At 39.2% G+C, this 26,099-nt stretch overlaps 3 protein-coding genes across 3 annotated transcripts; 2 read left to right on the top strand and 1 right to left on the bottom strand.

Moving 5' to 3' along the window:
* Positions 1–790: 790 nt before the first annotated feature.
* On the top strand, positions 791–18,695 carry LOC129770799 (uncharacterized). Its single transcript, XM_055773887.1, has 7 exons — positions 791–1,754; positions 9,539–9,765; positions 9,835–10,516; positions 10,586–10,749; positions 10,807–12,398; positions 16,790–16,907; positions 16,972–18,695. The coding sequence occupies exons 2-7, from the start codon at positions 9,592–9,594 to the stop codon at positions 17,551–17,553; spliced, it is 3,312 nt and encodes a 1,103-aa protein (XP_055629862.1). The 5' UTR covers positions 791–1,754; positions 9,539–9,591; the 3' UTR covers positions 17,554–18,695.
* A 2,955-nt stretch (positions 18,696–21,650) lies between these two features.
* Positions 21,651–23,678, top strand: LOC129768191 (uncharacterized). The gene is made up of 4 exons (XM_055769661.1): positions 21,651–21,774; positions 22,072–22,400; positions 22,458–22,666; positions 22,726–23,678. The coding sequence occupies exons 1-4, from the start codon at positions 21,772–21,774 to the stop codon at positions 22,782–22,784; spliced, it is 600 nt and encodes a 199-aa protein (XP_055625636.1). The 5' UTR covers positions 21,651–21,771; the 3' UTR covers positions 22,785–23,678.
* A 39-nt stretch (positions 23,679–23,717) lies between these two features.
* LOC129765974 (uncharacterized) lies at positions 23,718–24,806 on the bottom strand. Its single transcript, XM_055766433.1, has one exon. It carries the CDS (start codon positions 24,804–24,806, stop codon positions 23,718–23,720), a length of 1,089 nt encoding a protein of 362 aa, XP_055622408.1.
* Positions 24,807–26,099: the final 1,293 nt, after the last annotated feature.

Genomic DNA, 26,099 nt, shown 5'->3' with positions numbered 1-26,099 from the left:
CAGCTTGTGGTTAGAGCGGTATATCACGGTTGGGCGATCCGAACATGCGAACACGTTTGTCGTCGGAAGTGACCGGAACGATTTCAGAATAGTCAGCTGGTCTCCAGCGTAACTTTTTTCAGCCTGTTAATCTGTTAGTATATTTCTCCATGAGGAAGTAAAACGTTGACCGCCTGCGAGCGCATATATTAAATAAAAGATACCTTCAAATAGAGCAAAATTGTCCTTATCCTCCAAATTTAATCCACATTTCACAATATTTCACACGAAGACTGCGAATCCCAAATCAAAACAACATTGGTAGTGAAAAACATCTGTCAAGGATGTCGATAAAACAGTTTACCAAACAAATCTAGTACACAGAAATACGGCCGTAAATGAGGATAGCTTTTTCTTTGACGACGTATCGTATCCGACGAATCAATATACGGATACGGCCGTAAATGAGAATAAGGATGATAAAAAATAATTATTTTCTTTTCCTGAGTCTGTGTGCTACTACATTTCTTGGTGGAATTATCTAGAACTATTCTCATTTATATTTAAATGAGAAAGTTCAATAGGAGCTCTCCCGTGAATCATCATACCGTGTTTAGTCAGTAATTACATCCAAAGTCGAAGTGAGTGAAACAACACAAAAATAAACAATCATTTGAACTTGATCATCCATACATTGCTTTGATCGATGTTGAACGCGATTGACATGCAACAAAACATGCGCAAGTTAATCGACTGATCTATGCAACACTTCTTGCCACGATCCTCAGGTTGAACTTTCTTATGCCAATACCTGTCCGTGTAGTAGTTGCGCACGGATGGAATGAGCCAGATGTTGCCTGGCAGTAAAAAGTCTTCGATTGGTGTGTAAAGTGTATATTTCCGGATTCAAAATATGTTTCGCGTTCAGGGAAAAACACAAGAATAGTTTTGTGCTAATTTCCGCGAAAAAATAAGCATGGTTAAAGGTAGAAAACGACGAAAAATTGGCTGAATTTTTGAAGGATCGCTGGATTCGAGCAGCAACAACACACACAGACGGAGCCGTAGATTGTGGAGTAAAGAGAACGGAACCAACACAAGTCTTATTGGGGTCCGGAGTAGCAGTGATAGCGTGTGTGAAAGAGCATCCGTTTGTTTATGTGAAATTGTTGGAATTCCTTCGCCCAATCCTCTATGCTCTCATGCTGCTGCCGATGACGATCCCGGTGTGTTGTTATTCTGTTCGGTCCGCTTGAGGGTTTAGCACGTATTTGGCGAGGTATTGATATGTTTTACTATTGCTGTGGATCGTGCGCGAGAGGGGCTGAGGAAAATATTTCGTTACGATGAGATGAGGGAAGGAAATTCGCATTTCTCCCCGTAAGTGACCAGTAGCATTGACCGGGCGCACTGTCGCCGATCAATTGTGTGGTGACTGCTTTAATTGTTTATCGTGAAATGATGGTTAGTTATTAATTAAAGTGGATTCGAACCAATGTGAAGCATATTGACGAAATTTAGCGGTTCTTTGTTTGAACAGCATGTGTTGTGTGTACAGAATGTAGTTACAGAGAAGAGTACGGTACAAACTAGTGCAGCGATATTTATTGATACAGTGTCGTTCAGGAGTATTGTGCACATTTTTCGAAGCAGAATTCGTTGAATTATTGTTGATATTTGTTTTCAACGCTATGATTCAGGAATTGTGTTCAAATAGAACGTCTTCGATGATGCGATGACTGCATCGCTATTCATCTGTTACAAATTCTCGAAAGGTTAGTACCAATAAAATAATTCAATATCACTCTTTGCCGGTTTCGATTTGTCAGCAGCTTTATCTAGTCGTGCAGAAATATGAAAATCAATTAAAATTCCAATGATCCCATCAAACACACTAGTACATAAATATATGTGTAAGATGTATTCCAATACGACAAATTTGACACGACTGATGGTTGCATCTTGCCGCATGTATTTACGAGCATTCAGTTTCCCACACAAACTTTTTCTTTTCTTTATTTCGTTTCCCTGCTTCGTAAAAGCAGAAATTTACATTCAATATGTGATACATGTGAGTAACAATAGTTCGCTCTCGTTACCATTCAGACGTTCGTTTTTAGTAGAAAAATATGCAAACGAATTTACGTGCGAAACGAAGTTCGTCGCTTGTAGCTCAGCGCCTCGGTTTAAGTCATTCCATGGATGACAATGGCTGGTCATGCATACAGAGATTTTAATCTGTTTTCTTTCGTTGCCTGCGATTGGAAAAGAGCAACAAATATAAATTTCTGGTCATCAATACCGAAACAGATCGATTCAATGAACTGTATTTGCGTGATTCCTAATAAGACCAACCGATTTGCATACGCTATACTACTGCTTTCACAGAAACAAAATACTGCCAGGCGCCGACATCAACTTCACAGTAAATTACGCACTTCGGCACCAGTATCAAATCATGAATAATCTAAAAACTGGGTCAACGTGTTAATAACAGCTTCATGTAATTTTTACAATTGGTTTCACGCCAATTTCATAGCTCTTTTTGGTGCTTCAATTGCTCGTCTGTACGCAACACTCGATGTTTACATTTCAGCCTCGTGCATAAGATCTTCTGTGTTTGGAAAAATGCAAGCGCAAAACAGTGTCTCAACGTGAAACTGTATGGTAAAAATAAAATGCGTTCCAAACAAGGCGATTAAAAATAGTATTTTTGAGTGTTTTCATACATTGAACATTTTTTTCTTTAGGCGATTAACATTTGTATTATTGCTTCGCATATGATCGTGTATTTGTATCGTTTCTTATTTGGGTACTCGTACAGGGTGATTTTTGGACTTGACTTCTATTCCTGACAGTTCTGGTGTGATCCATTACATATGGTCGGTGTTAAGTCATGTGACATTTTAATGATTTCGAGAAAAACTAACTTGAAGTTTGGTGCTATAAGCGGTTTTTCGTTGAGCATTCAAAACAGTTCCGATAAGTTATTGCAGCTGCTCGCGTGATTTTCCAAATTTGATAAATGTGGAATGTAACTTACGAAATGCTTAACATAATGTAAGAAATAGCTCTTATTTTTAATTTTGCAACTCTAACTTAACACCGACTATATGTCAGAGTAAAGAATCAGTTCGTGTTGTCATTTCACCAAGGATAGACGAACAGTCGAACATTAAATTTGAATATCAAAACTCGAGCTCTCTAATGTGTTCAGCGACGTAGCTCATTTCTGGTATTCAACGTAAAAAAATAATTTTGGCGGTTAGTGTGATGAGCAGCCATAGGTAGTTCGAGAACTGCCAATGTATCCATAAAAAAATTCACTGTTTGGTACCGGTGGCCTCTATGTTATCCTGAACCAACTACTGAGAAAGATAGACTCGGCTCCCGAACTGTAACATACAGCATCCCTTGCTGGGAAATATTGTGTAGAGCACAACATCGCGTTTCGCAGCATTCTGTATCTGGTCAACGAAATATATGAGTTCCTTTATTCGGTTTCCATTGATTACAGAAAAACATTCGATTAACTTAAACGTGAAGATCTCTGTTTTTGATAAATGTAAGAGATTTTCACACGCAGTTCTGCTTGATGGAATTTTGACCCCATTCCTGTGCTCGTCAGTTTAATTCAAGTGACGATCAGGGTTACCATCATGTATGGAAAAGTTCATTCGCTCATTTCTTCACACATAATTATAAATCACTCTTGTATCTGCTTGGAATAATCATGGCGAAAAGAATGCAGCAAGCAATCGTGAGATTGCACGATGATTCATTTTTCACTCCCCGACCATCTACAATCGGGACTGAGAGCGAACATGACAGAAAGAGTGGAAAACAACGTTCAATGAATGAATACTCCTTTGGAAGGATCGCACGAAACAAAATAACGAGTGAGTCAAAATAGACTGAAGGTAATATTATATTATCAGGCACGTAGCGTAACCGACACGGCACGTTTCATGCAAGACAAATATTATTGCGTGTGTTTTAAATGTGTAAAGGGTGTGTCACATCAAATTGCATCACGGAAAAAACGCTGTAGAAATTTTATTTTTAGGAATTATATCTTCAGCTTTCGTTTATAATCAGATAAGAGTGTATAGATCACGTTGGCCATGCTTCACTGTTAATTTTTCGTAAATTTGGAAAAATGTCGTCGAACGAAAAAGAGCGTCGTGAATTAATCCTGTGCACTCATTTCGAGAATCCGGAGTTGTCACATCGGGACATCGGTAAGATGCTGGGAATCGTCCAATCCACGGTCAGCAGAGTACTAAAACGATACTTCGAGAACCTAACCATCAACCGGAAGGTGAAGAACGGCAAAAATGGATGCTCCGTCAGTGAAAAAGATCACAAGCGCGTAGTTAAGCAGTTTAGACGTGATCCGAGAAGTTCGGTCCGGGATGTCGCCAATAAGCTGAATTTGTCAAGTTCATTCGTCCATCGGACCAAGCAGCGGGAGGGCCTGCGTACATACAAGGTTCAGAAGGCTCCTAACCGCGACGAAAGGCAAAACATGGTGGGAAAGACGTGAACCCGGAAGCTATACACCGAAATGCTGACGAAGCCGCATTGCCTGGTAATGGACGACGAAACCTACGTCAAAGCGGACTTTCGTCAGCTGCCGGGCCTGTTGTTCTTCTCCGCAGAGGACAAATTCAGCGTTCCGGAGGAGATTCGCAAGCAGAAACTATCCAAGTTTGCCAAAAAGTACATGGTGTGGCAAGCGATCTGCTCTTGCGGAAAGCGGAGCGCCCCCTTCGGGATGACCGGCACGGTAAACGGGCAGGTTTACCTTAAGGAGTGCCTACAGAAGCGCTTACTACCACTATTGAAGCAGAACGAGGGCCCGACCATCTTCTGGCCGGATCTCGCTTCGTGCCACTATTCAAAGGACGTGTTGGAGTGGTACGAAGCCAACGGGGTCACCTTCGTGCCAAAAGAAATGAACCCGCCCAACGCGCCGGAGCTTCGCCCCATAGAGAAATATTGGGCGATTATGAAGCAGGCCCTCCGGAAGAACCCAAAAGTTGTCAAATCGGAAAAAACTACAACCTGACGTTGTACAGAACCTTATGGACGGGGTAAAGAGGAAGGTGCGAGCATACGGGCTTGGGCTCGAAGTATGAATAAAAAGAAAATGCCAAAAGTTGTTTAATAGTTTTTATTTTACTGTCTAAAATTTTCAAAAGGATCGGTCTACTGGGCGAATTTCTACAGCGTTTTTTCCGTGATGTAATTTGATGTGACACACCCTTTACTGCAGCGTAGAATCCGACTACTCACAACTTCAATCGCTATCAGTTTACCAAATTTGTAGGTTAATTCAATATTTTGTTAAAACTTAAACTAAATATATTGTTTTCTAGCTAAAAGCTAACAGCATATTAAACCAGCGTTTGCTATAAAGAGTTGGAAACCCCCTTCGAGTCTTCTACCGTACAATTACAATGTTATAATCATAAACGATTATTTGACTGCGATGAGTTTGGAAGAAATTTAATTCTGCGCAATTTTATATATGACATGTTATTCTCTTAACTCTTTCAGTAATGAAAACTGTATAAATATTGACAATGGTTGAATCAAAGAAAGAAATTCGAGAGCACAATGAAAAACAAGTAGAAAAATACATGGTTCCTGCATGTGAGAAAGCCCGGAAGTAAAATATACGAGATTTGTTTTTGAGTTTTAGGTTAAATTATCATCTAAAAAAAATTAGTTCAAAAACAAAATCCGGATGTCTCACCGATCGTTTGCGTTTTGCGCTAGATCGCCAATATAATCTGCATGGTGGTGTCAAATTCGAATTTGAATCACTGTATTTTACAGTTCGAGAACTGTTTGGAGAATGGTAAATAAGAAGTTTAGCCTCAACCGCCATACTGTCAACATCTGCAATATAACTTTAAAATAAGTATCTGTAATCAGAGAATGATCACGTACCACGAATTTCGCATCCTTATTTACAATAGATAACTCAAGATCACTAATCTTCGAGCCGATTGATTTGTAAAATCTATATCTGTATCTACAGTGTGTCACCGTGAAAGTGATATTTATACATAAACACTGTTTTTACTCGGTTTATTTGTGAGAACAACTGTGCAAATCTCGTTGAAACCCAGCCGGGTGCTATGATTGGTGCTAGGATCATTTGCAAAATCTCAAGCAAAACTGTCAGTGGGATACCCAATTCATGTGAAAACAAAGGGAAAATGTCAGTGGGATACTCGATATGTTGGCTCCTGTCAGTTCAATAGGGGTTCTCTAAAGACGTCAACCAGGTGTTGTTATTTATGAAAAATGTAAATCCAAGATGGCGGCCGCTACAAAATGGCGGATTACACATTTTTCAGAACCCCATCAATATGTATATCAAATCAAAGGGATTGACTAGTAGAACACAGTTATTTATGAAAAATGCAAATCCAAAATGGCCGTCACCATAAAATGGTGCCATATATAATCTTTTCAAAATCTCATCAATATGGATATCAAAAGAAAGTTCTCGACTAGTAGAACATAGCAGATAATGAAAAATACAATTCCAAGATGGCCGCAGTTCCCAAACAACTAATTACTTTTTAAATGGTTTCATTCAGCTTGACCTGTTTCTATGTATGTTTGAATGTTTGTAGGGTTGTCCCACTTTTCTGTTGACTGATTGATCTGAAATTTGGAGCATACATTTAATTCTACTGTCATTACAAAACTGCGTATTCCATGATCGTGAAAAATTCAATTTTGCCGTCGTTAAAAAATGGCTGCATGATTTGACTTGGAGAACACGAAACATAATAAACAACATAAATTCAAAAAGGTCGCCACCACTAAATGGTCGACTATGTATTTTTTGCAATCCCCTGAATATCGGTATCAAATGAAATGATTTGACTAATAGAATACAGTACATTATCAAAATATTCCGAAGAAAATTAGGTAAGAAATAGACGTTGGATTTCCATTATCCACAGTCAGTTGTTTCATCACATACCCCACGATTTTATTTTAGTCTCATCCTTGCCCTAGATAAATGAAGGAACGGATGTGATAACTACTAACTGCTACTTGTCTAATTATTTCCTAGCTTTTAGTACATTGAACCGTTTAACTTAAAAATTTTTTTAACTCATTTTATTTTCTAATTTTTAGCTAATTATCTGTATCATTAGTATAATTCTCCATTTCCATTCAAACCAAAACCATTCAAAAAATTGTTTTTCTTTGAACCCTAACCTAACTTTCTTCGGAATATTTTAATGATATACTGTATTCTATTAGTCAATTCATTTCATTTGATACCAATATTGAGGGGATTGCAAAAAATACATAGTCGACCAATTTGTTGCGGCGACCTTTTCGAATTTATGTTGTTCTTAGTGTAGTGTATTCTCTAATTCAAGCCATTCAGCCATTTTTTAGCGGCGGCCAAATTGAATTTTTCAAGATCATGGAATACGCAGTTTTATAATGACAGTAGAATTAAATGTATGTTCCAAATTTCAGATCAATCATTCAACAGAATCAGGGTCAATTTTCTATTAATGTGGGACAACCCTACAAAACACTCAAACATACATACAAAAAGGGCAAGCTGAATGGAACCATTAAAAAGTAATAGTTTATTTGGGAACTGCGGTCATCTTGGATTTTGATTCATCATGATCTACTGTATTCTACCAGTCAAGCCCTTTCATTCAATACCCATATTGATGGGGTTGTGAAAAAATATATATGGCACTATCTTGTGGTGGCGTCTATTTTGGTTTTACATTTTTCATAAATTACTATCTTCTACTAGTCAAGCCCTTTCATTTGATAACCATTTTGATGGGGTTCTGAGAGAATATGTAATCCGCTATTTTGTGGTGGCCGCCATCTTGGATTTGCATTTTTCATAAATAACTGTTTTCTACTAGTCAAGCCCTTTCATTTGATACCCATATTGATGGGGTTCTGATAAAATATATAATTCGCTATTTCGTAGTGGCCGCCATCTTGGATTTACATTTTTCATAAATAACTGCATCTACTAGTCAAGCCCTGTCATTCGATACCCATATTAGCTATTCAATATGGAATTATACAAATTATTCAAAATTTCCGAAAACAAAAATAAAGGGTGTGTCAAATCAAATTGCATGACGGAAAAAACGCTGTAGAAATTCGCCCAATAGACCGATCCTTTTGAAAATTTTAGACAGTAAAATAAAAACTATTAAACAACTTTTGGCATTTTCTTTTTATTCATACTTCGAGCCCAAGCCCGTATGCTCGCACCTTCCTCTTTACCCCATCCATAAGGTTCTGTACAACGTCAGGTTGTAGTTTTTTTTTGAACAGAAATCCATTTTCTCTTGAAGTCCGCCTCCGATTTGACAACTTTTGGGTTCTTCCGGAGGGCCTGCTTCATAATCGCCCAATATTTCTCTATTGGGCGAAGCTCCGGCGCGTTGGGCGGGTTCATTTCCTTTGGCACGAATGTGACCCCGTTGGCTTCGTACCACTCCAACACGTCCTTTGAATAGTGGCACGAAGCGAGATCCGGCCAGAAGATGGTCGGGCCCTCGTGCTGCTTCAATAGTGGTAGTAAGCGCTTCTGTAGGCACTCCTTAAGGTAAACCTGCCCGTTTACCGTGCCGGTCATCACGAAGGGGGCGCTCTGCTTTCCGCAAGAGCAGATCGCTTGCCACACCATGTACTTTTTGGCAAACTTGGATAGTTTCTGCTTCGAATCTTCTCCGGAACGCTGAATGTGTCCTCTGCGGAGAAGAACAACAGGCCCGGCAGCTGACGAAAGTCCGCTTTGACGTAGGTTTCGTCGTCCATTACCAGGCAATGCGGATTCGTCAGCATTTCGGTGTACAGCTTCCGGGCTCGCGTCTTCCCCACCATGTTTTGCCTTTCGTCGCGGTTAGGAGCCTTCTGAACCTTGTATGTACGCAGGCCCTCCCGCTGCTTGGTCCGCTGGACGAATGAACTTGACAAACTCAGCTTATTGGCGACATCCCGGACCGAACTTCTCGGATCACGTTTAAACTGCTTAACTACACGCTTGTGATCTTTTTCACTGACGGAGCATCCATTTTTGCCGTTCTTCACCTTCCGGTCGATGGTTAGGTTCTCGAAGTATCGTTTTTTTGGACGATTCCCAGCATCTTACCGATGTCCCGATGTGACAACTCCGGATTCTCGAAATGAGTGCACAGGATTAATTCACGACGCTCTTTTTTGTTCGACGACATTTTTCCAAATTTACGAAAAATTAACAGTGAAGCATGGCCAACGTGATCTATACACTCTTATCTGATTATAAGCGAAAGCTGAAGATATAATTCCTAAAAATTAAATTTCTACAGCGTTTTTTCCGTGATGCAATTTGATGTGACACACCCTTTAAAATACTTCGGATAATCGAGTCTAAAATTCCGGATAATCGAATCCCGGATAATCGAGTCTGGGTAACCTTTTTTACTTACTTATAGTCTTCTACTATAATTTAATTTTTAAAATCTCAACGTAATAATAAAATTCTCTTTCTCAGGTATCGAGGTGCTATTGCGCTAGGCATGAATTAGAAAATTACACATTCGAAGGATGGCCGAATTCCTACCACTCTGTGATGTCCTGTTCAATGTGATCTCGCTGGCCGGCTACTTTTGCGACGTAGTGTTCGACATCGTGCTCGGTTACGCACTATACGAGCGACAGAAGTTCGCTTACTTTACCGCTGTTATCGTTATCGTCAGTTTCTCCCTCATCATCTCGCAGGTTGGTTGTTTTCGGTACTCATGGAATTGATAGCAATTGAATGCAATTTTTTTCCCTACCTACTCGCAGGTCGTTTCCGTACGATGGTACCTGAACAAACGGAAGCTGAGAAGTTCTTCAACGGCAACTGCCGGGCCACCGCCGGATAGTCCGGAAAATAGTTTAGAGAAACGAAAGAAACAGGTGCCTGTAGAGAAATTGACAAAAACCGCCAAATACAGCCGCTACGTTGTCCTAGCGCTACACGCCACCCAACTAGGCGTTCTTTGGCGATATGCCAAACTTTTTGTGCCAGTGGATCTGCGCCATGTAAAACACGAGGTACGCGATCTATGTATGTTACGGTTGGTGCACGCCTTCTGCGAAGCAGCTCCAATGCTGCTACTGCAGCTATATGTGCTTGTCAACCTTCAGCACGAGAATCATCTCAGCGCACTGAAGCTCAGGGCTTTGGCCAGCGGGCATCATCTGTCCAGCACGGCGCTGGTACAACAGGCAAATCTCGCAGAGCAGCAGCAGAAAACTTTTCGCGATCTCAATATGGTTTCGGCGACGCTCTCGCTGTTCAGTGTGTGCTGGGCTTTGGCCAGTTTCAGCAAGAATGTCCGCCTGCAAAACGTACACCGACTGGTGCTGACCTGGTTGGGAGTGATCTTCCAGTTTCTCTGGCGTCTGGGTACCGTGATATCGAGGGTGATATCACTGACCGTCTACGCATCAGTGTATAGTCACTGGGTTTTCCTCGTGATAAGTAAGATCAAGAAGCCTCAATTGATGAATGAAACATTTGAGATTTTTTATTTATTTTTTCCTCAAACAGTTTTACACTGGTTTTCCATGTTTCTGTGGCTTATCTCACCAAAGAACGTCTTCCATGGAGAACGAATATCCCGGCTGAAAAAGGTGATGCTGGGCGGTTTGATCGCGTTCGTGTATATTTTCGCATATATCAATCTGCAGGAAGTGCGGCATCGACAAAAGATGGTAGGTGTTTTGAAATACACGATCAAATCGAATTTCGAACCCACTTTCCCATTCCAGCTCACCTTCTACGTGGTTATGTTTATGGAGAATTGTTTGCTAGTGTGTCTCTGGATGGTTGGCATCTGGCATAGTCGCCCAGAGGGATGGTATACCGTACCTATCTCAGTGTTAAGTAGCTTTGCCGTGGGTTTATTCTTCATGGTTGTGTATTATCGCTACTTTCACGTGCGACGGCTCGGTTACGAAGCCGGAGGACGAGCACCGTGTGAAGAGGTTGAGAATAAATGTGGACACTGTAATGAAGCCTGTCGTTGTCTGGAAAGCTCGGAGCATCTAGAGATTGGTAAAGCCTATGGAGGCTGTGGTGCGCAAAAATATCCGCACGCCATTCCAGGGGTGTTCAATTGTCGCTTTTCGAACCCGGTGAATGCTGCCACCAAACGAAAAAAGAAGAAACCGACAACATTTGTGCCCCCACCTGCTCTGGCGATTCAAACCGGTGGAACAGATCAAGCGGCAGCAATCGGGCCAATGGCAATACCATTTTGGCGAAGACCATTACCAAGATCGCACACGGGAGGATCCAGCGAAAATGAGGGAAGCAGCGTCGGTTCGAGGGTAAACATTCAGCAAAAGTTGCAAGAGAAGAAACAGAAGCAGTTGGCTGAGTTGAAAATAATTGAGGAAGAGATTAAACAGGGTAAATTGGGAGGCCCTGGAACGGGAACGCTTAGCTCTGGTGATGATGGGAAAGCCACCTTACCGAGACAGCCGATTCCTCGCGTGAAAAAGCATATCGATATTGACCCCATGGAATGGAGACCTTCGAGCCCCGACATGGCAGAGATTACTGTTGAAAAATCATTCAATGATCTCAATCTGCTGCTGGCAGCGAATTTAGACGATGTAAATAATTTAAACAAATTCAACTCCAACTATGATCCAATCTACAACAGCTTTGGGCTAAACGGTATAAACATCTCAACGTTGGTGAACATGAAGAACGCCGAAACACAACAAGCTTCTGTCAACAATAGAAATATGTCCCCAATATCGTCTCAAATATCCGCCACGGAAAGCAACTCGCTCACGAGGCAAGTCCACCCGCGGTCAAAAATACTGCCAAACAATGTGCCAAGAAATCCCTTCGAGAATTACCGAGGGAACTTTGTTAATCTATATGCGGACGCTGCGGCTAACAACAACCGGCCGCCTTCCATTAGCCCCCGAACAACGGAGATAGCGACATCGAACCGGGCGGTGCTCTATGACAACCACAGCCGGTTGTACATGGAAGCTAGTCATCCGCGGCAGATTTCGGGGACATACAGCAGTATCGAGAATGCAGGTACCGAGAATTTGCCGTTCCCGTACAATGTGATTCCCCCGCCTCGGAGTAAACTGGACAGTCGAGCAACGCCAACAATGTCTAACAATCCAAGTGCAACCAATACGGGCAGCAGTAGTGGGAACAATAATTCCAGTAACAATGCTTCCGGTGCCGTTCCCGCTTCGGCCATCAATAATCTTAACAATACCAAACGACAAATGCAAAGGGCCAAAACGCCGGAGATTCTGCTGGCGCCACACTATTTGGAAAACTCGCGAATATATTATGATTGGGTGGCAAGGGAGGCGGCTAATTTAAGGTGAGTGCGGCCTAAATGGACCATTCATAACCTTTATCAATATTGATCGTTCGAGATCTTAGGCGTCGTGCACAAATTACGGGCCTGATCACAAACATCACTGCCACGTACGCTTTCACGTCACTTAATCTTTTTGTGTCTATCATCATTGTCACGGACAGTTGCATGTAAAAATAAACTCCGTGAAGTGAAAGAGTTCATTCCCGTCTATAAAAGGCATGTCAGTTGCATAATTTCGGGCATTTAAACGTTAAGTCGGTTGCATAATCTCGGACGTTTAAACATTATGTAGGTAAAATTAATAAGTGTATGAGATAATATTCCATTTAATTAAACGTATGTTTCAGAATGACAAGTTTGCGATTATATCTCGATGATTCGGTATTTCAATGTCAACTATTCGGGCTCCTAGAAAACCCGAATTTATCCACCTCACGATCAGTATAATCTGAGCTACTCTCATATGGGGTTCTGAATTCCAACCCTGTATTCTTTCTATTCTCGTGTAATTTGATATACGGGACACGAGGTTTGATTTAATTATTTAAACAGAAACTGATTAACAGCATCTGTCAGAAACATCATCTTCATATAAAACATCTGATGGATTTCAAGTAATTTTCTAAAAGCAGAAAGTGATAGAGATTTTCTTTAGACGGATATCAAAATTATGAAAAAATAATTTCAAAACAGTATCTTGTGAATGCTTTGCAATGATTGAAAAAAAGCATGTCTTCAAAACAATATCGTTGAAAATGTTTATTACGTAAAAATGAAAAAAATAATGGCCTTATTCTTTACAACTATCGTCCGTTATAACTATCATACGAATGTTTGAATTACAAAAACCTGCTACCCTGCTACCTGCTACAACGTTGGAAAAACTTCACGGTTATTATTCAATACTCAAAACTCAACTCAACTCAACTCAAACTCAATACTCAACAAACCAATATTATACATAACCAACCATAATAATCGTCCGAGTCCAAATAAACAAATTTACGTCCTCTGGATACGTCAGAATTTCGTCTAAAAATGTCACCAAGAGGGTAAATTACTGTTTGTTTATCTTTTGTTTCGTAAACAGCACAAGACTAGATTCAAAATGTTGACAAAAAGCTAAATAAATATGAAATTAAACTCACTTCATTCCGCGTGGATAGCTTTCACCATCAAACACAAGTGACAAAAATACCTGTTTTTCTCCGTGACATGGCAGTAACGTGGTGGGATGGGATGGTTAGCCGTGATCGTTACGTTACAAAATTCCATTTTTATTCCAAAACTAGCTGACACGGCGAACTTATTGTTTTGATATGAATTCTTTAGAACAAATTGCTTCTCATCATAACATTGTTCTATGTGCAGAATACAACAAATACAACAAAACGAAGACGGCTCAAAAGGGACGTTCCCCTCTTCGGATTTTGCGATTAGCAACACATTTGGCCTTCCTTTTTTATTCATATAAATAGGAATGCCTGAAAATCCATTTCCACCTTCAACCAAAGATCAATTCCGTAAGCGCAAACATCGAATGCACTAACAACGCTTATCATGATGTAATTTTAAAACATATGGGAAATCAATTCAGAGTTTTCCGAGAATTTTTCGATTTTTCTCTCCATAACATTGAACTACGGACAGAGACGAATACATCAAAATAAAGATGGCTCAAATCGGACGATTCCGTCTTCAAGTTTCGCGCTTAGTAACACATTTGAGCCTTGCATTTTTATTTATATACACCCAGGTTTTTTCTACGCGGGGAATACGTACCTCGTAAAAATTCGCGTTAATTCGAAAATCCGCGTAAAAAAACCGCGTTAATTGGAAAATCCGCGTAAAAAAAACCATGTCACCTAATGATAGATATCAAATGGGACTATCCTTACGTAGAACGGAAGTGAAAAGTTGAGTGTTACTCGCTTCCGAAAACCCATAGTTTTTTCCTGCAATTTCGTTGGTTACTGGTAGCTATAGTTCGGTTTTCCTCACGAATGAGGACATCTGATGTTGCTAGAAGATCCCCTTGTGGTTTGTACACTCTACTGCCGATGCACGTGCAGTACCACTGTTGGACCCTCCAGAGCTAAGTAGATAGGGAAAGACATTCACGAATAGCTGCCCGTAAATACCCCGTCCCGTTGTACCGCCAGGAGAACGCCCCGTTATCCAACACCTAAAATACACGTAAGAATGGTGATAAGGTGCGGCTCTAATTTCCTTCATAAGCGCTAAGCTCCGTTACAAGCACTAATAACCGTAATATGCTCTGAGGGAACATAAGAGAAAAATGTAAGCTGAGGGGGAGATGTGATATTGCTGGTTTTCTTTTACGCGGGTACCGCTTAAAAAAACCGCGTTAATTGCATAAAAAAACCGCGTAAAAAAACCTGAGTAGATAGAGAAGAGAAGATAGAACATACAGGAGTGCGTAATTTCAATTTCAAATGTGAAAAGAAGGGATTAAATCTCAGTTGTATTAAAAATAATGAAGCTCGAACCATTGAGAATGCTGAATATTTACGCCCGCTCTCACTGGAATCCGTCGTTAAACATTACCTAGAGAGATTCAACTACGACCAAAATCCTATTTTACTGTTTTTTGAACAACATTTTGCTATTGATTGTTGAATTGAACAAAACAAACTGAAACACCTGAATTCACTCAGATTAATTCGGACACCATAACACTATCACAATTTATTGAGTATTATATGCTAAGAATAATACATCAAATCTGATGTTCCTGGACCAGACTTTGGAGATTAAGAAAAGCATCTGAAGATATCTACATAGGTGCTGAAAATGTAGAAGCTACTGAACTGGGAGAGAACAAAACAATAGGTTTTAGGACCATCTGCTGAACCATCAAATGGTTGGACGACTAAAGCTAGAATAGAAAATAGAAATTGAAATAAATTAATTTATTTAGAATGAAGCTGCCTGAATTCGAGATTATTCATCTTCAATGAATAATCAAACCAGTGATCATAAATAATGTGGATGGAGGACCAGACGAGAACCCGTTTAAAAAAGGTCAGGTATTTTCGATTGATAATTTTAATTAATTGAATCTTGATCAAAAACGCCAATACCACAAATGCTCCATGACGCAGTTTTTCAATCGTTGAACGTTGGATGCCTCCTCTTCCCCGGAAGTTAGTAGGTTCAATACTTGCTCATGATCATGAGGGATCTCAACTGGAAACGAAATATTTTAAGTATGTAGGGGAATCGTTAGCCGATGTGTGGAATTAGCAATCGACGGATATTCCCTCAAAGCAGAACTATAAAATTCGCAAACTATAAACTGGATGAAGCTGAATTAGTACAATATTAAGATGGTATTCTAGTGTAGAGATACGAATTTCGGACGTTTTTTCGAGTTTTGTGCTGTGTACTCGATTCCAGCCCTTATAGTTATCTGAAACGAAAAAATCGAACAGATTCTAAATCAGTGAAGATGCCGCTATCGCACGAACCTCGGACAAGTCAAAAACATCTTTTTTGACAAAATGGCAGCCGTTCGAAAAACAAAATACGGTTTACAACGTTTTGTCCCATGTTTCCCGATTTTTTAAACAAGGTAAAGTTTTAAAAATATCATGCGATAGAGAGATGCATGCATATTGTATTTATATAAATTCCACATGTATCGGTTCAGTAGAACTTGAGATATCGTGCACGCCAGTTTGAAAAAACTAGTTTCGAGAAAAATGCGCTTGAAGTTCATTGTTATGGCTGTACCAGGTTAGATACCACATCACTAAAATGGCTCTAACTCGGTAAATAATAGAACAGAAATATACAGGTAAAAATTATTTTTTTCAAATTTCTAAACTAGAATACTGCCTTAAGCCGAGTGGTTTGCTCATCTCGTATGGACATCCCAGGGCCTTTTGCAAGTAGCGAAATGTAACGACAGGAATAACTGCATTGAACCAAGGAGTAGTGTAAATTAACATCAATTCATATCAGTCCATGTTCCTCTCAGCTCAACGCCAGATGGGTTGAAAGCACCAATCCCAACTGATGCCAGCATTAATTTTTCGATTATTTTTGTTCAAAATTCTATGAGCTTGTCGAAAGTTCTTCCCATATCATTAATTGCATATAAGGAACTTCCGTAAGAGCATATGATTCCGACCTGGTCAGATATATATTTTTTATGTTGAACGAACGACTTTGACTATATGTAAAGATTTGCGTTACGTAACATAAGATGGAGAGGGGGTTTGTCTTGCGCTACTTTTTGTTACATGGTGGGGGGAGGGGGGAAGGTGGTCCAAAAATCGCATTTTTAGCGTTACGTAATTTGTGCACGACACCTTATTATTCAATTAATTGAAACATATTATACAAATTAAATACAACATTCACAGACTCCAGGAAGCTGAACGCAATCAGTCGGTGGTGAGTAGCGGTGACGAGAACCTAGACAATAGTGCCGTTGACGATGGAAACAACCTACATCGTGTTCCATCGGACATTGACAGTCAGGTAAATAACATCAGGACAACAACTCCAAAAATCGATTCCTTAATCATTCCTCCAACATTCGCAGGTTTCTTTGCCCCGCTCCTACACGCTACCCCGCGAGTTCAAATATTATCGACGGAACAAGGGCCGGAAGGTGATAAAAAATGAACACTTCATCGCAAGCACTAACAGCAGCGATGGCGATGTGGACAGTGGGGATGACAACGAATCGGAGCATCACTCGAATGTTTCCAACAATTCTCAACAGCGGCTGAAGAATGCCACACCCAACTCGAACCTTGGTGCGGCACAAAAGCTACACAATTTAAATAAAACCTCAGCGAACGTCCACTATGGTCAAAGCAGTTCCCCAAATGCCACGCTGTTACCCAATGGAGGTGGATCCGCGGTGGTTTCAGTAGCCAATTCGAGACAAACACTAAACGCAACCCCCCAAAATCTGCACATGGTCAACGGTTACGGGAATAACCTGATGACGTCAAACAGTGCAAAGCAGGTCCATAGTCTGGATTTGATCAATGGCGTTGACAGTGCGGCTGGTGGGTGTGCTGCTGCTGGTGGACCAATGTCTTACAACAGCAGACCAATGCGGTTGCGAATGTATGGTGCCAAGAACGGAATGGTGCGCCACGAAACCAAGTTATGATTTTGACGTTAGTTTGGATGTACAGATAATTTATATTGCTCTAAGAACTAATTGAAAAGTTATCTCCAGTAAAAAAATACGTTGTAACTTGTGATATAATTTTAACTCTTCTCATATTGAAGTTTTTGTTGCCTATATGATAAGTAATTACGATACAGAATTGAAGACTGCGGTTTATAAAGGATATTCTACTAGTGTAGATTTTAATCAACAAAAATGTTATTTACTAACGATTCGAATTTTACCTTTATGTGTAATTTATGTGAAATAATGTAGGCGATATTTTTTTTATAATAAATTGTGCACAATACTTTTTCTGTTTTCAAACATTTATTTATATTTTAATTTCTCTTTGTTTGTGGAGGCTTAATATTTGTTGTTTCATGGCAAAACATTCAGCTCATGAGCTAAGGAGTACCTTAGCCTAAGGACCTACTATCCGGCCGGATACCGGATATTACAAAAAAAAATCTATAAATTCTCACTAACACAAGATAAATATATTTTTTTCCAAATAAATTAATACTAACTTATAACATTAATTCATTAACATTATTTCTTTTATTATGAATTTTTAACCGATCGATTATACTTTATTTCGTACACTAGGCCAACTTCAGAGAACAGTCTTTCTTTGTAAACACTACTGTAAAGAGCTGAAAGATAAACTCTATCAAATCTTGCCAATTTGGGTACTTCTTAGAGTTTAATGCCTACCGAACGTAAGAAACGTTTGAAATGTTTTCGAATAACACTCGATTTCGTTAGCAATGAGATTTTTTTTTGTTTTTCAGGTGGAATGAACAAGTTTTTAAAACTAAAATTATGAATGAAAATTAATTTTTCCGTATCTAATTAATATTCTATTAAAATGAAAAACACTCTTTTGTAGTTGGTGAAAAAAAGTCACAGGAGGGTTGTGTCCGAGACACGACCGCATAATTGACGTAGGATTCCGTTAGATTATCTGTTGATTTTGGATAATTACATCGTTAAACTTTTTGATAATGATTAGGTGGACCTGAAAAGGGCCGTTTTGTTTGGTTGTTGGGTATTTGTTCATTCCACCAGTGTTTAATGGGTGATGATGACAGAAGGATGATAAACAGTCGTTGGATGGTGCGTATCAGATAAAGGATACCGAAGTGGAACGAGATATGATGAGAACCGCCTCTATAATCCTAGACGAGATGCATCTTGTGATATGTATTGATGAAATAAAGAAAAAAAATCACCAATGTAATATAAGATAATTATTAATACCGAACACAATTATCAATTTTTCTTATCAGTAAAAACATGTTACTATAATATAGCGAAAATAAATTTGAAATTGGAAAGGTAATTTTCTTTTATAATTTTTACTTTCTGATTGTTTATTCAACCCAATGCGAATTTTAATTGGACTAACAATACCTAATACTATATGTACACCTCATACTATATGTAGTGAAACTCTATGTTGTACGGGAAAGGGTTAACACAACGGCTATCGTATACAATTTTACACCTACCCTTGTGCTAAATTTTTCACAATACACGATCGGACATTGATATGGAGTTTCACGAAGCAACCAACATTAAAGTTCCAAATTTAAATTTTATTTGCTAGATTTATTCGTATCACTCTTCTTACTTGCAATATAAAAATGCCCCCGACTTTCATGTATTTGCAATGCCGATTTCCATCAGGCAGCTTGGTCTTGATGTCTCTGTTTGGGAACACATCTCGGCGGGAGCAAAAGCTCCCCCTATTTTCATGTATTTGAAATGCCGATTTCCCCTAGGCAGCTTGGTTTTGATGTCTCTGTTAGGGAACCGCCGCATGTGTCGTCAATTTCGACCAATCAGAAGTGGATATTTCCGTTAGGATAGGGGTTGAGATTTTTCAATTGTAAGCGTTTGAAATTGGACAATTTTCGCGATGTGTTCGATTCTCGATTTTCAATTTGTACCTCAATATGTTCCCGAAAGACGTAATCCTACGTCAAAACTCATACAAATGGTTTTCGAAGACAACTTTATATTATAATGAATAGTTTCAGTAAAAATATTGGAAATGTATAAACAAAAGGTTAAGGGCCTGATTATCGAATACACTACGAATACACTTCACGGTGGAAACGGTTTGAAACGCATTCGCGATGACAACGGTACGGTGTCGACATCTGGATGCGAGATTAGTTTCCCACTAAATTTATCATTATAAAATCAAATTATGTTCAGATTAAATTTTTGTATGAGATTATTATATCACACGAAGAAAACAAAGTTTTCCACTCACATTGAATACCAGTTTGATACGAAGAGGTTAATTTTCATTAATGATTTTTTATTTGAAAAGTGCTCATTCTGCCTGAAAACTCATCATTATCATCGATACTTCACTAACTCGTAAAACGTAGTTCAATGGCGTGCCGTTTATTGTGCGATTCACATAGCACGTTACGGAGAAGAACGTCTACGTTCCGTCAACGTCTCCACCAATTCACACATGCAGTCAATGCTTCCACCAGCACCGTCACGTCAAATGCCAAACGAATGATTTATTTAATTTTATTCATGGTGTCGCCACCTACAACAATTTTAAATTGCAATGCCCTCTTTCAAATCAGCATGCCTAGAATCAGTTCTAAATTTTGAAAAATTCAATGTGAATCATTGAATTCAATTATTTAAAAGCTTAAACCCCGTAGTCCGACCCTTATGCAATAACAATAATACATAGAATAATTCTTTCAACTAATCGCGAATGATTTTCACTCCGAAATTTGGAGCTAAGAGATATGTTGGCATAAAAAGTACAGTTAGTTACTTATAAAGCGATATGCTGAGGCACCACTCAGTGTCGCATTGGAGTCGGTTTTGACCAGTAATTGGACATTTGCGACTGGTGGCGACTTTCAATGTGGGGTATAATTTGGGCCCCGAACTCAATGTTTACAAAAATGTCCAACTAGAGGTAAAAATGTCTAATTAAACGTGTTGCATCACAGATCTGTTCAATTAGCCTTATGTCGATGTAGATGTAAATTACTGTATAACCAAATCAAAACAAAAGCCGAGACACAAAGCCCAGACAAAAACCAAACGAGCCGTCCGTCTCCGTCAATTATTCTTTTCTACAAACCCTGCCGGTCGTTTTCGTTGAACGTATGCTGACGGGTCGTTACGTTGCTGGTGTATGTGAATGTTTTCATGAGAATTGCATGGTAGAATCATTGACGTATCGTGACGTGACGGGACGTGAACGTGACGTGTATGTTGTATGTGAATCGCACTTATTTCGTTTCCACCAGCCGGGTGCTATGATTGATGCTAGGATCGTTAGAAAAATCTCAAGCAGAACTGTCAGTGGGATGCCCAATTCATATGAAAACAAAGGGAAAATGTCAGTGGGATACCCGATATGTTGGCTCCTGTCAGTTCAATGGGGGTTCTCTAAAGACGTCACCCGGCTGGTTTCCACCGTGAAGTGTATTCGAGAATCAGGCCCTAAATAAAAGTCAGAAATACGCGTTTGGGACCCAAATTATGGCCCCTAATTGAATGTCGCCACCAGATGTCAACACTGCTCCACTGTCATCGTGAATTCCGGAACCCGATCGGATTTGAAGTTAGTACAATGTTGCATTTCGCAATCAAATCGTATGAAATCCGAACAGGTTGTGGAAATGTGGCAGTTTTGTTACAAAATTCGACATTGACATTAAGGGCCTGATTCTCGAATACACTACGAATATACTTCACGGTGGAAACGGTATGAAACGCATTCGCGATGACAACGGTACGGTGTCGACATCTGGATGCGAGATTAGTTTCCCACTAAATTTATCATTTTAAAATCAAATTATCTTCAGATTAAATTTTTGTATGAGATTATTATACCACACGAAGAAAACAAAGTTTTCCACTCACATTGAATACCAGTTTGATACGAAGAGGTTAATTTTCATTAATGATTTTTTATTTGAAAAGTGCTCATTCTGCCTGAAAACTCATCATTATCTTCGACACTTCACTAACTCGTAAAACGTAGTTCAATGGCGTGCCGTTTATTTCGTTTCCACCTCAGTCTGTTACACCGTGCGCGAGTATCCGCGTTGACGGCATTGAGTTTGACATTTCAAATTAGGGGGTGAAACGTAAACAAACGCAGTGAGAAAAACTATAATTTTTGTTCAAAGTTATCTTGAGATTCTATAGCTTTCTGCAAAAATGGTGAGTAAGAAAATATCATATACCATATGCATAATCTTTTTTCACCATTCGTGCAAATCGTACTTGTATTGTTCGTCCATAATTAATATTCAAAAACTAGTATGATTTGCGAATTGGAATTTCATCTCTCGTTTCGAATCAAAATTATGAATGAAAATCGATGTTTCGAGGATTCTTCCTGAATCTGTGGTAAAAATCTTTAGTTACTTTAGTGCGATTTGAACAAAAAATAGTTCCGGAATATTTCTAATGCAATGAAAAGCCAATGAAAACCTTTAATATTTCTTTCTTAAACAGGCATCCAATGCGATAAACTCTTCGATGATGACGGTAAATTTGCAGCTTGCCGATATTTTTCAATACGTCGGAGGAGGAAGCAGGTTGATAGTCGAAGGTGAACGGGTGTTTCAAGCTAACCACTTGCTTCTTGTCGGAGTTCAAACCGTGCACGAGGACGGCTTTACCATATTTGCGACTTGTTTGAAGTCATCATCACCTAGAGCTGATCCACACAAAATTTCCATCCGCACCAGACCTTCCTTTGAAAAGTGGTCTTTTCAGTGTTCGTGCAAAGCTGGAATGGGAAAATGCAAACACATAATGGCCGTTTTAAAACATCTTCTAATGTGTTTTTTGTGATTTTCTTGAATACAAATGGCAAAAATCAATTTTTCTATTTTTAGGTTCCCTTCAGTTCCATTGCTTACAGTAACAGATTTGCAACAAAAGTGGGGTAAAATTGCAGAAAAAGTTTCTGACGATATGTACAAGACAACACCATTGACCGCATTCTGCAAAAAAATGACGAATACAAAAGATACGACTGAAGCTGCCTCGCCGGCGGGTTTGACTCACGATGAGGGTACCAACCTAATTCAGCTTTTCGTGAAAGGTTTGCTTCCAATTTATTGATCGATTTTTTAAAATAAAATTTTAATTATTAATTATTAGGATTCCCTGAAAGCGGTCTGGCATACGAAAAGAAAGGACGAGAAATGAAAAAATATTGACAAAAATGATGAATCTGATGTTCTGAATACACTTCTCGATATAGATGTGCAGTCATTCTACAGAATCCATTGATTCGTTAATTTCTATTGAAGAAAATATGACTTGCAGTCTACTTAAATCCTTCCTGAGAAGATCGTTTCATCCTGATAACTTCACGATGATCGATCGTGAAATAATGGAATTTATAGGTCCGTTAGAAAAGGATCTGCAACTTCATTTCGAAATTAATGTGAAAGTATCGGAATACGAGTCTTTGAAAATATGTACAAGAACTATAGAACAAAGAGTATCATCGCAATGGAAAAAAGAACGAAGCCGGCGCATCACTTCATCCAGTGCATACTCTGTGTATACATACTACACAAATCAACCCGACAAGAACAAAAATTGGAAAAGTAAAATCCTGAGTATGGTGACACCGAAACATCTTTCAACACCAGCAATCGTACATGGGATCCGATGCGAATCAAAAGCCATAGCAGCATATGAGCGAGACTACAGAAAAAACGTTTGGAGTTGTGGTTTCGTAATACACATATTTCATGGCTGGGATGTTCTCCTGACGGAATTGTTATAAACGAAGGGAGAATAATAGAAATTAAGTGTCCAAAAGAAGGGGAAAATAAATCATTGAGTGATTTAATTGATTTTCTTCCCTATTTTACAAGATTAAATGTTTTGAAAAAAAATCATCAATATTACGCACAGTTGCAACTAACTATGTTCATAACAAAATGTAGAGTAGCAGATTTTATAATCTATTCAGAATATGATGATAAATGCTATGTTCAGGAAGTTCAATTCGATCCAGATTATGTTAGAACGATGGTAGCAGTGCTGAAGGAGGTTTATTTTAATGTTTTTTTGAAATATCTATATTCGTCTGTTTAATATATGTATTCTAAAGTATTTTTAATAAAAAAATTCTAATTCTAAAATCGTTCGTTTGACAGAATTGGCTTCGAAATATTGACAATTCCACAGGCAATGTATATTAAATCATCCAATATAGGAAGAAAACGTGTATCGATTTTGTTGTTGAATATTTCGAAAATTTTTATGCGTTGTATAGCTCGTTCCACATGTACTCTTGACGCGGCTATAGAAACATTTACACGAGCATCCATTGTACTCAGCTGATATCGAGGAGCCGTTAGAAATGGTGGTCGCACAAGCTTCACTCCGAGGGCTTTACATTCAGTATCTATGCTGAAACCTTTATCGGTCATCACTGCTTCACCAATTTTAAATTTTTCGAGCAATTTTTCCGCAGTAACTATTTGCTTATCCGAAGCCTTCCCGCCATATCCATGACTTATATAGCATATTGTTCCTCCTGGAGTAACTGCAATCAAGTACTTCGCAGTCTCACGTCCTTTATAATGCGAATATGCGTTGATCCTGCAGTGGAGACATTTTGGTTTTTTAATTGGCATTTCAGTGCAATCGAGTACAGCGATAACGTCAGTATAATATGGTCGGAAATAGTGTGGCATATTGCGATTAACTTCTTCTTGTGTTGGCCATGGTACTAATGGAGTGCACATCATCTTCAACAATGGAACTGTCCGGTAAAACACCTGAGAAATAGTCTGGTAATGTAAGTTAAACAGAGCACTCATGCAAGAGAACGATATATTCGTTTTCATTTTCACAAACACTACAAACACTTCCTCTTCTACAGGAACGGTAGAGTGCGATCGCTTCTTATACGCGGCCAACAAACATAAGCCCTCAACGATGGTATCCAACATTTTGAGGGAAGCTAACCCTGTCCAGGAGTTCAACTCCGAATCGGTTTTAAAGTGGACAGACATAGTTCTACGACGACCGATAAAAAGTTTATCCAAATCAAGCGTGTCCACCTGAACAGCTGCTTCCACAAAGTCCGGTGATGTAATAACAGCTGCTTGCACAAAGTCCGGTGATGTAATAACAGCTGCTTGCTCAAAGTCCGGTGCTGTAATAATGTCTATTGCGTCCTCAGTATCATCACAGATCGACATTTGGCTGTCCTTCATATAATGATTCAGATCTGGTTTAAATTCATTCCGCCTGGCTGCTCGTTCTGCGCGATTTTTAGCTGCTATTTCTCTCACTGTGTTACAAATTGGTTTAGGTAAGTTGATGTCTGGTATGGCTGTTCTTTTTAAAATCATCCGTTCAGTAAGCCTTCTCGCAGCTAGAATAAAATATTAGACATTAGTATTTTAGAATGCAACAGAAAAACACTATTTACTAGGAACAACAAAGTTTGTAATGCTAAAATGTAAGCTGCAAGCTTTCGACGACGGAGATGGCTCATAATTCAGTCGCAATTTTGTCAACCAAACCTTATACCGTTTTCTATCCGCCTTCGGGGGAAAGTTGTGGAATGAATATCCTTGGCCATTCCGTGTACGACATCCAGGAACTATACAAACCACTTTACTAGAATGCGGTGTTATAGATTGAATCCCGATATTTTCATCACAAGGCTCGTTGCAAGGTTCACTTTGCTTCCACTCGGCCATTTTCTCCACGAAGCACTGCACTGCAAATGAATTGTATCGTAATGTTTTTCGCTTTATTATTAAAGACAATGAATTGACAGAACTGTTTAATATAACAGCACTTCATTTCTTTTCAAGTTTCATTCATAATTTTATTAAAGAAATTACCCTAAAATCTCAGTCCTCCAGATGCGCCTATTTTTTCTGCCTTCTACAAACGCTGAATGAGGCCAGAATATTCGTTATTCACCGTAATATGCTGTTTGAAAGCTGTTTAAAGATTCCTAAAACCAGCAGACGACACAATCAAAGAATTACAATGAGTAATCACTGTATCAAATTTGTATATTTTCGATGGCGGTTTGTTTATGTTTTGCCCCCTAATGAGAAGCCAACACCTGCCAACACCAGGAGGCACTACCGTCGCACTGTCAACGCGAATACGTGTTATGATTTTGCAAGTGAGTACAGGAGGGTTAAGCGCGCTACACATACAACGTCCCGTCACCATTCCGTCAACTATTCTCTTGCACTTATTTTGCCAACGTCGAAGTTGCCGTTGCTGGTGTATGTGAATGCGATAATACGATTTCTATGGGAGAATATTTGACATTGTTAATTTATGTTTACGTTGACTTTACGATGGCGGCATGTTGTATGTGTAGCGTACTTTACCCGTTCTACATTTTCAAGTGCTTTTCACTTCTATGTCGTTCATGTTGCCCCTCAGAAATGTGCTTCTTGTAGTAATCTCACGGGATAACCACGTTCACATCGTTCAAGCGATTGTTTATTCAACCGTTTCTCTACCATTGTCACATC

Source organism: Toxorhynchites rutilus, chromosome 2 (genome assembly GCF_029784135.1).
Source record: "Toxorhynchites rutilus septentrionalis strain SRP chromosome 2, ASM2978413v1, whole genome shotgun sequence".
NCBI lineage: Eukaryota > Metazoa > Arthropoda > Insecta > Diptera > Culicidae > Toxorhynchites > Toxorhynchites rutilus.
The sequence above is the reverse complement of the archived record's forward strand: the minus strand, read 5'-3'. Positions and strand labels throughout refer to the sequence as shown.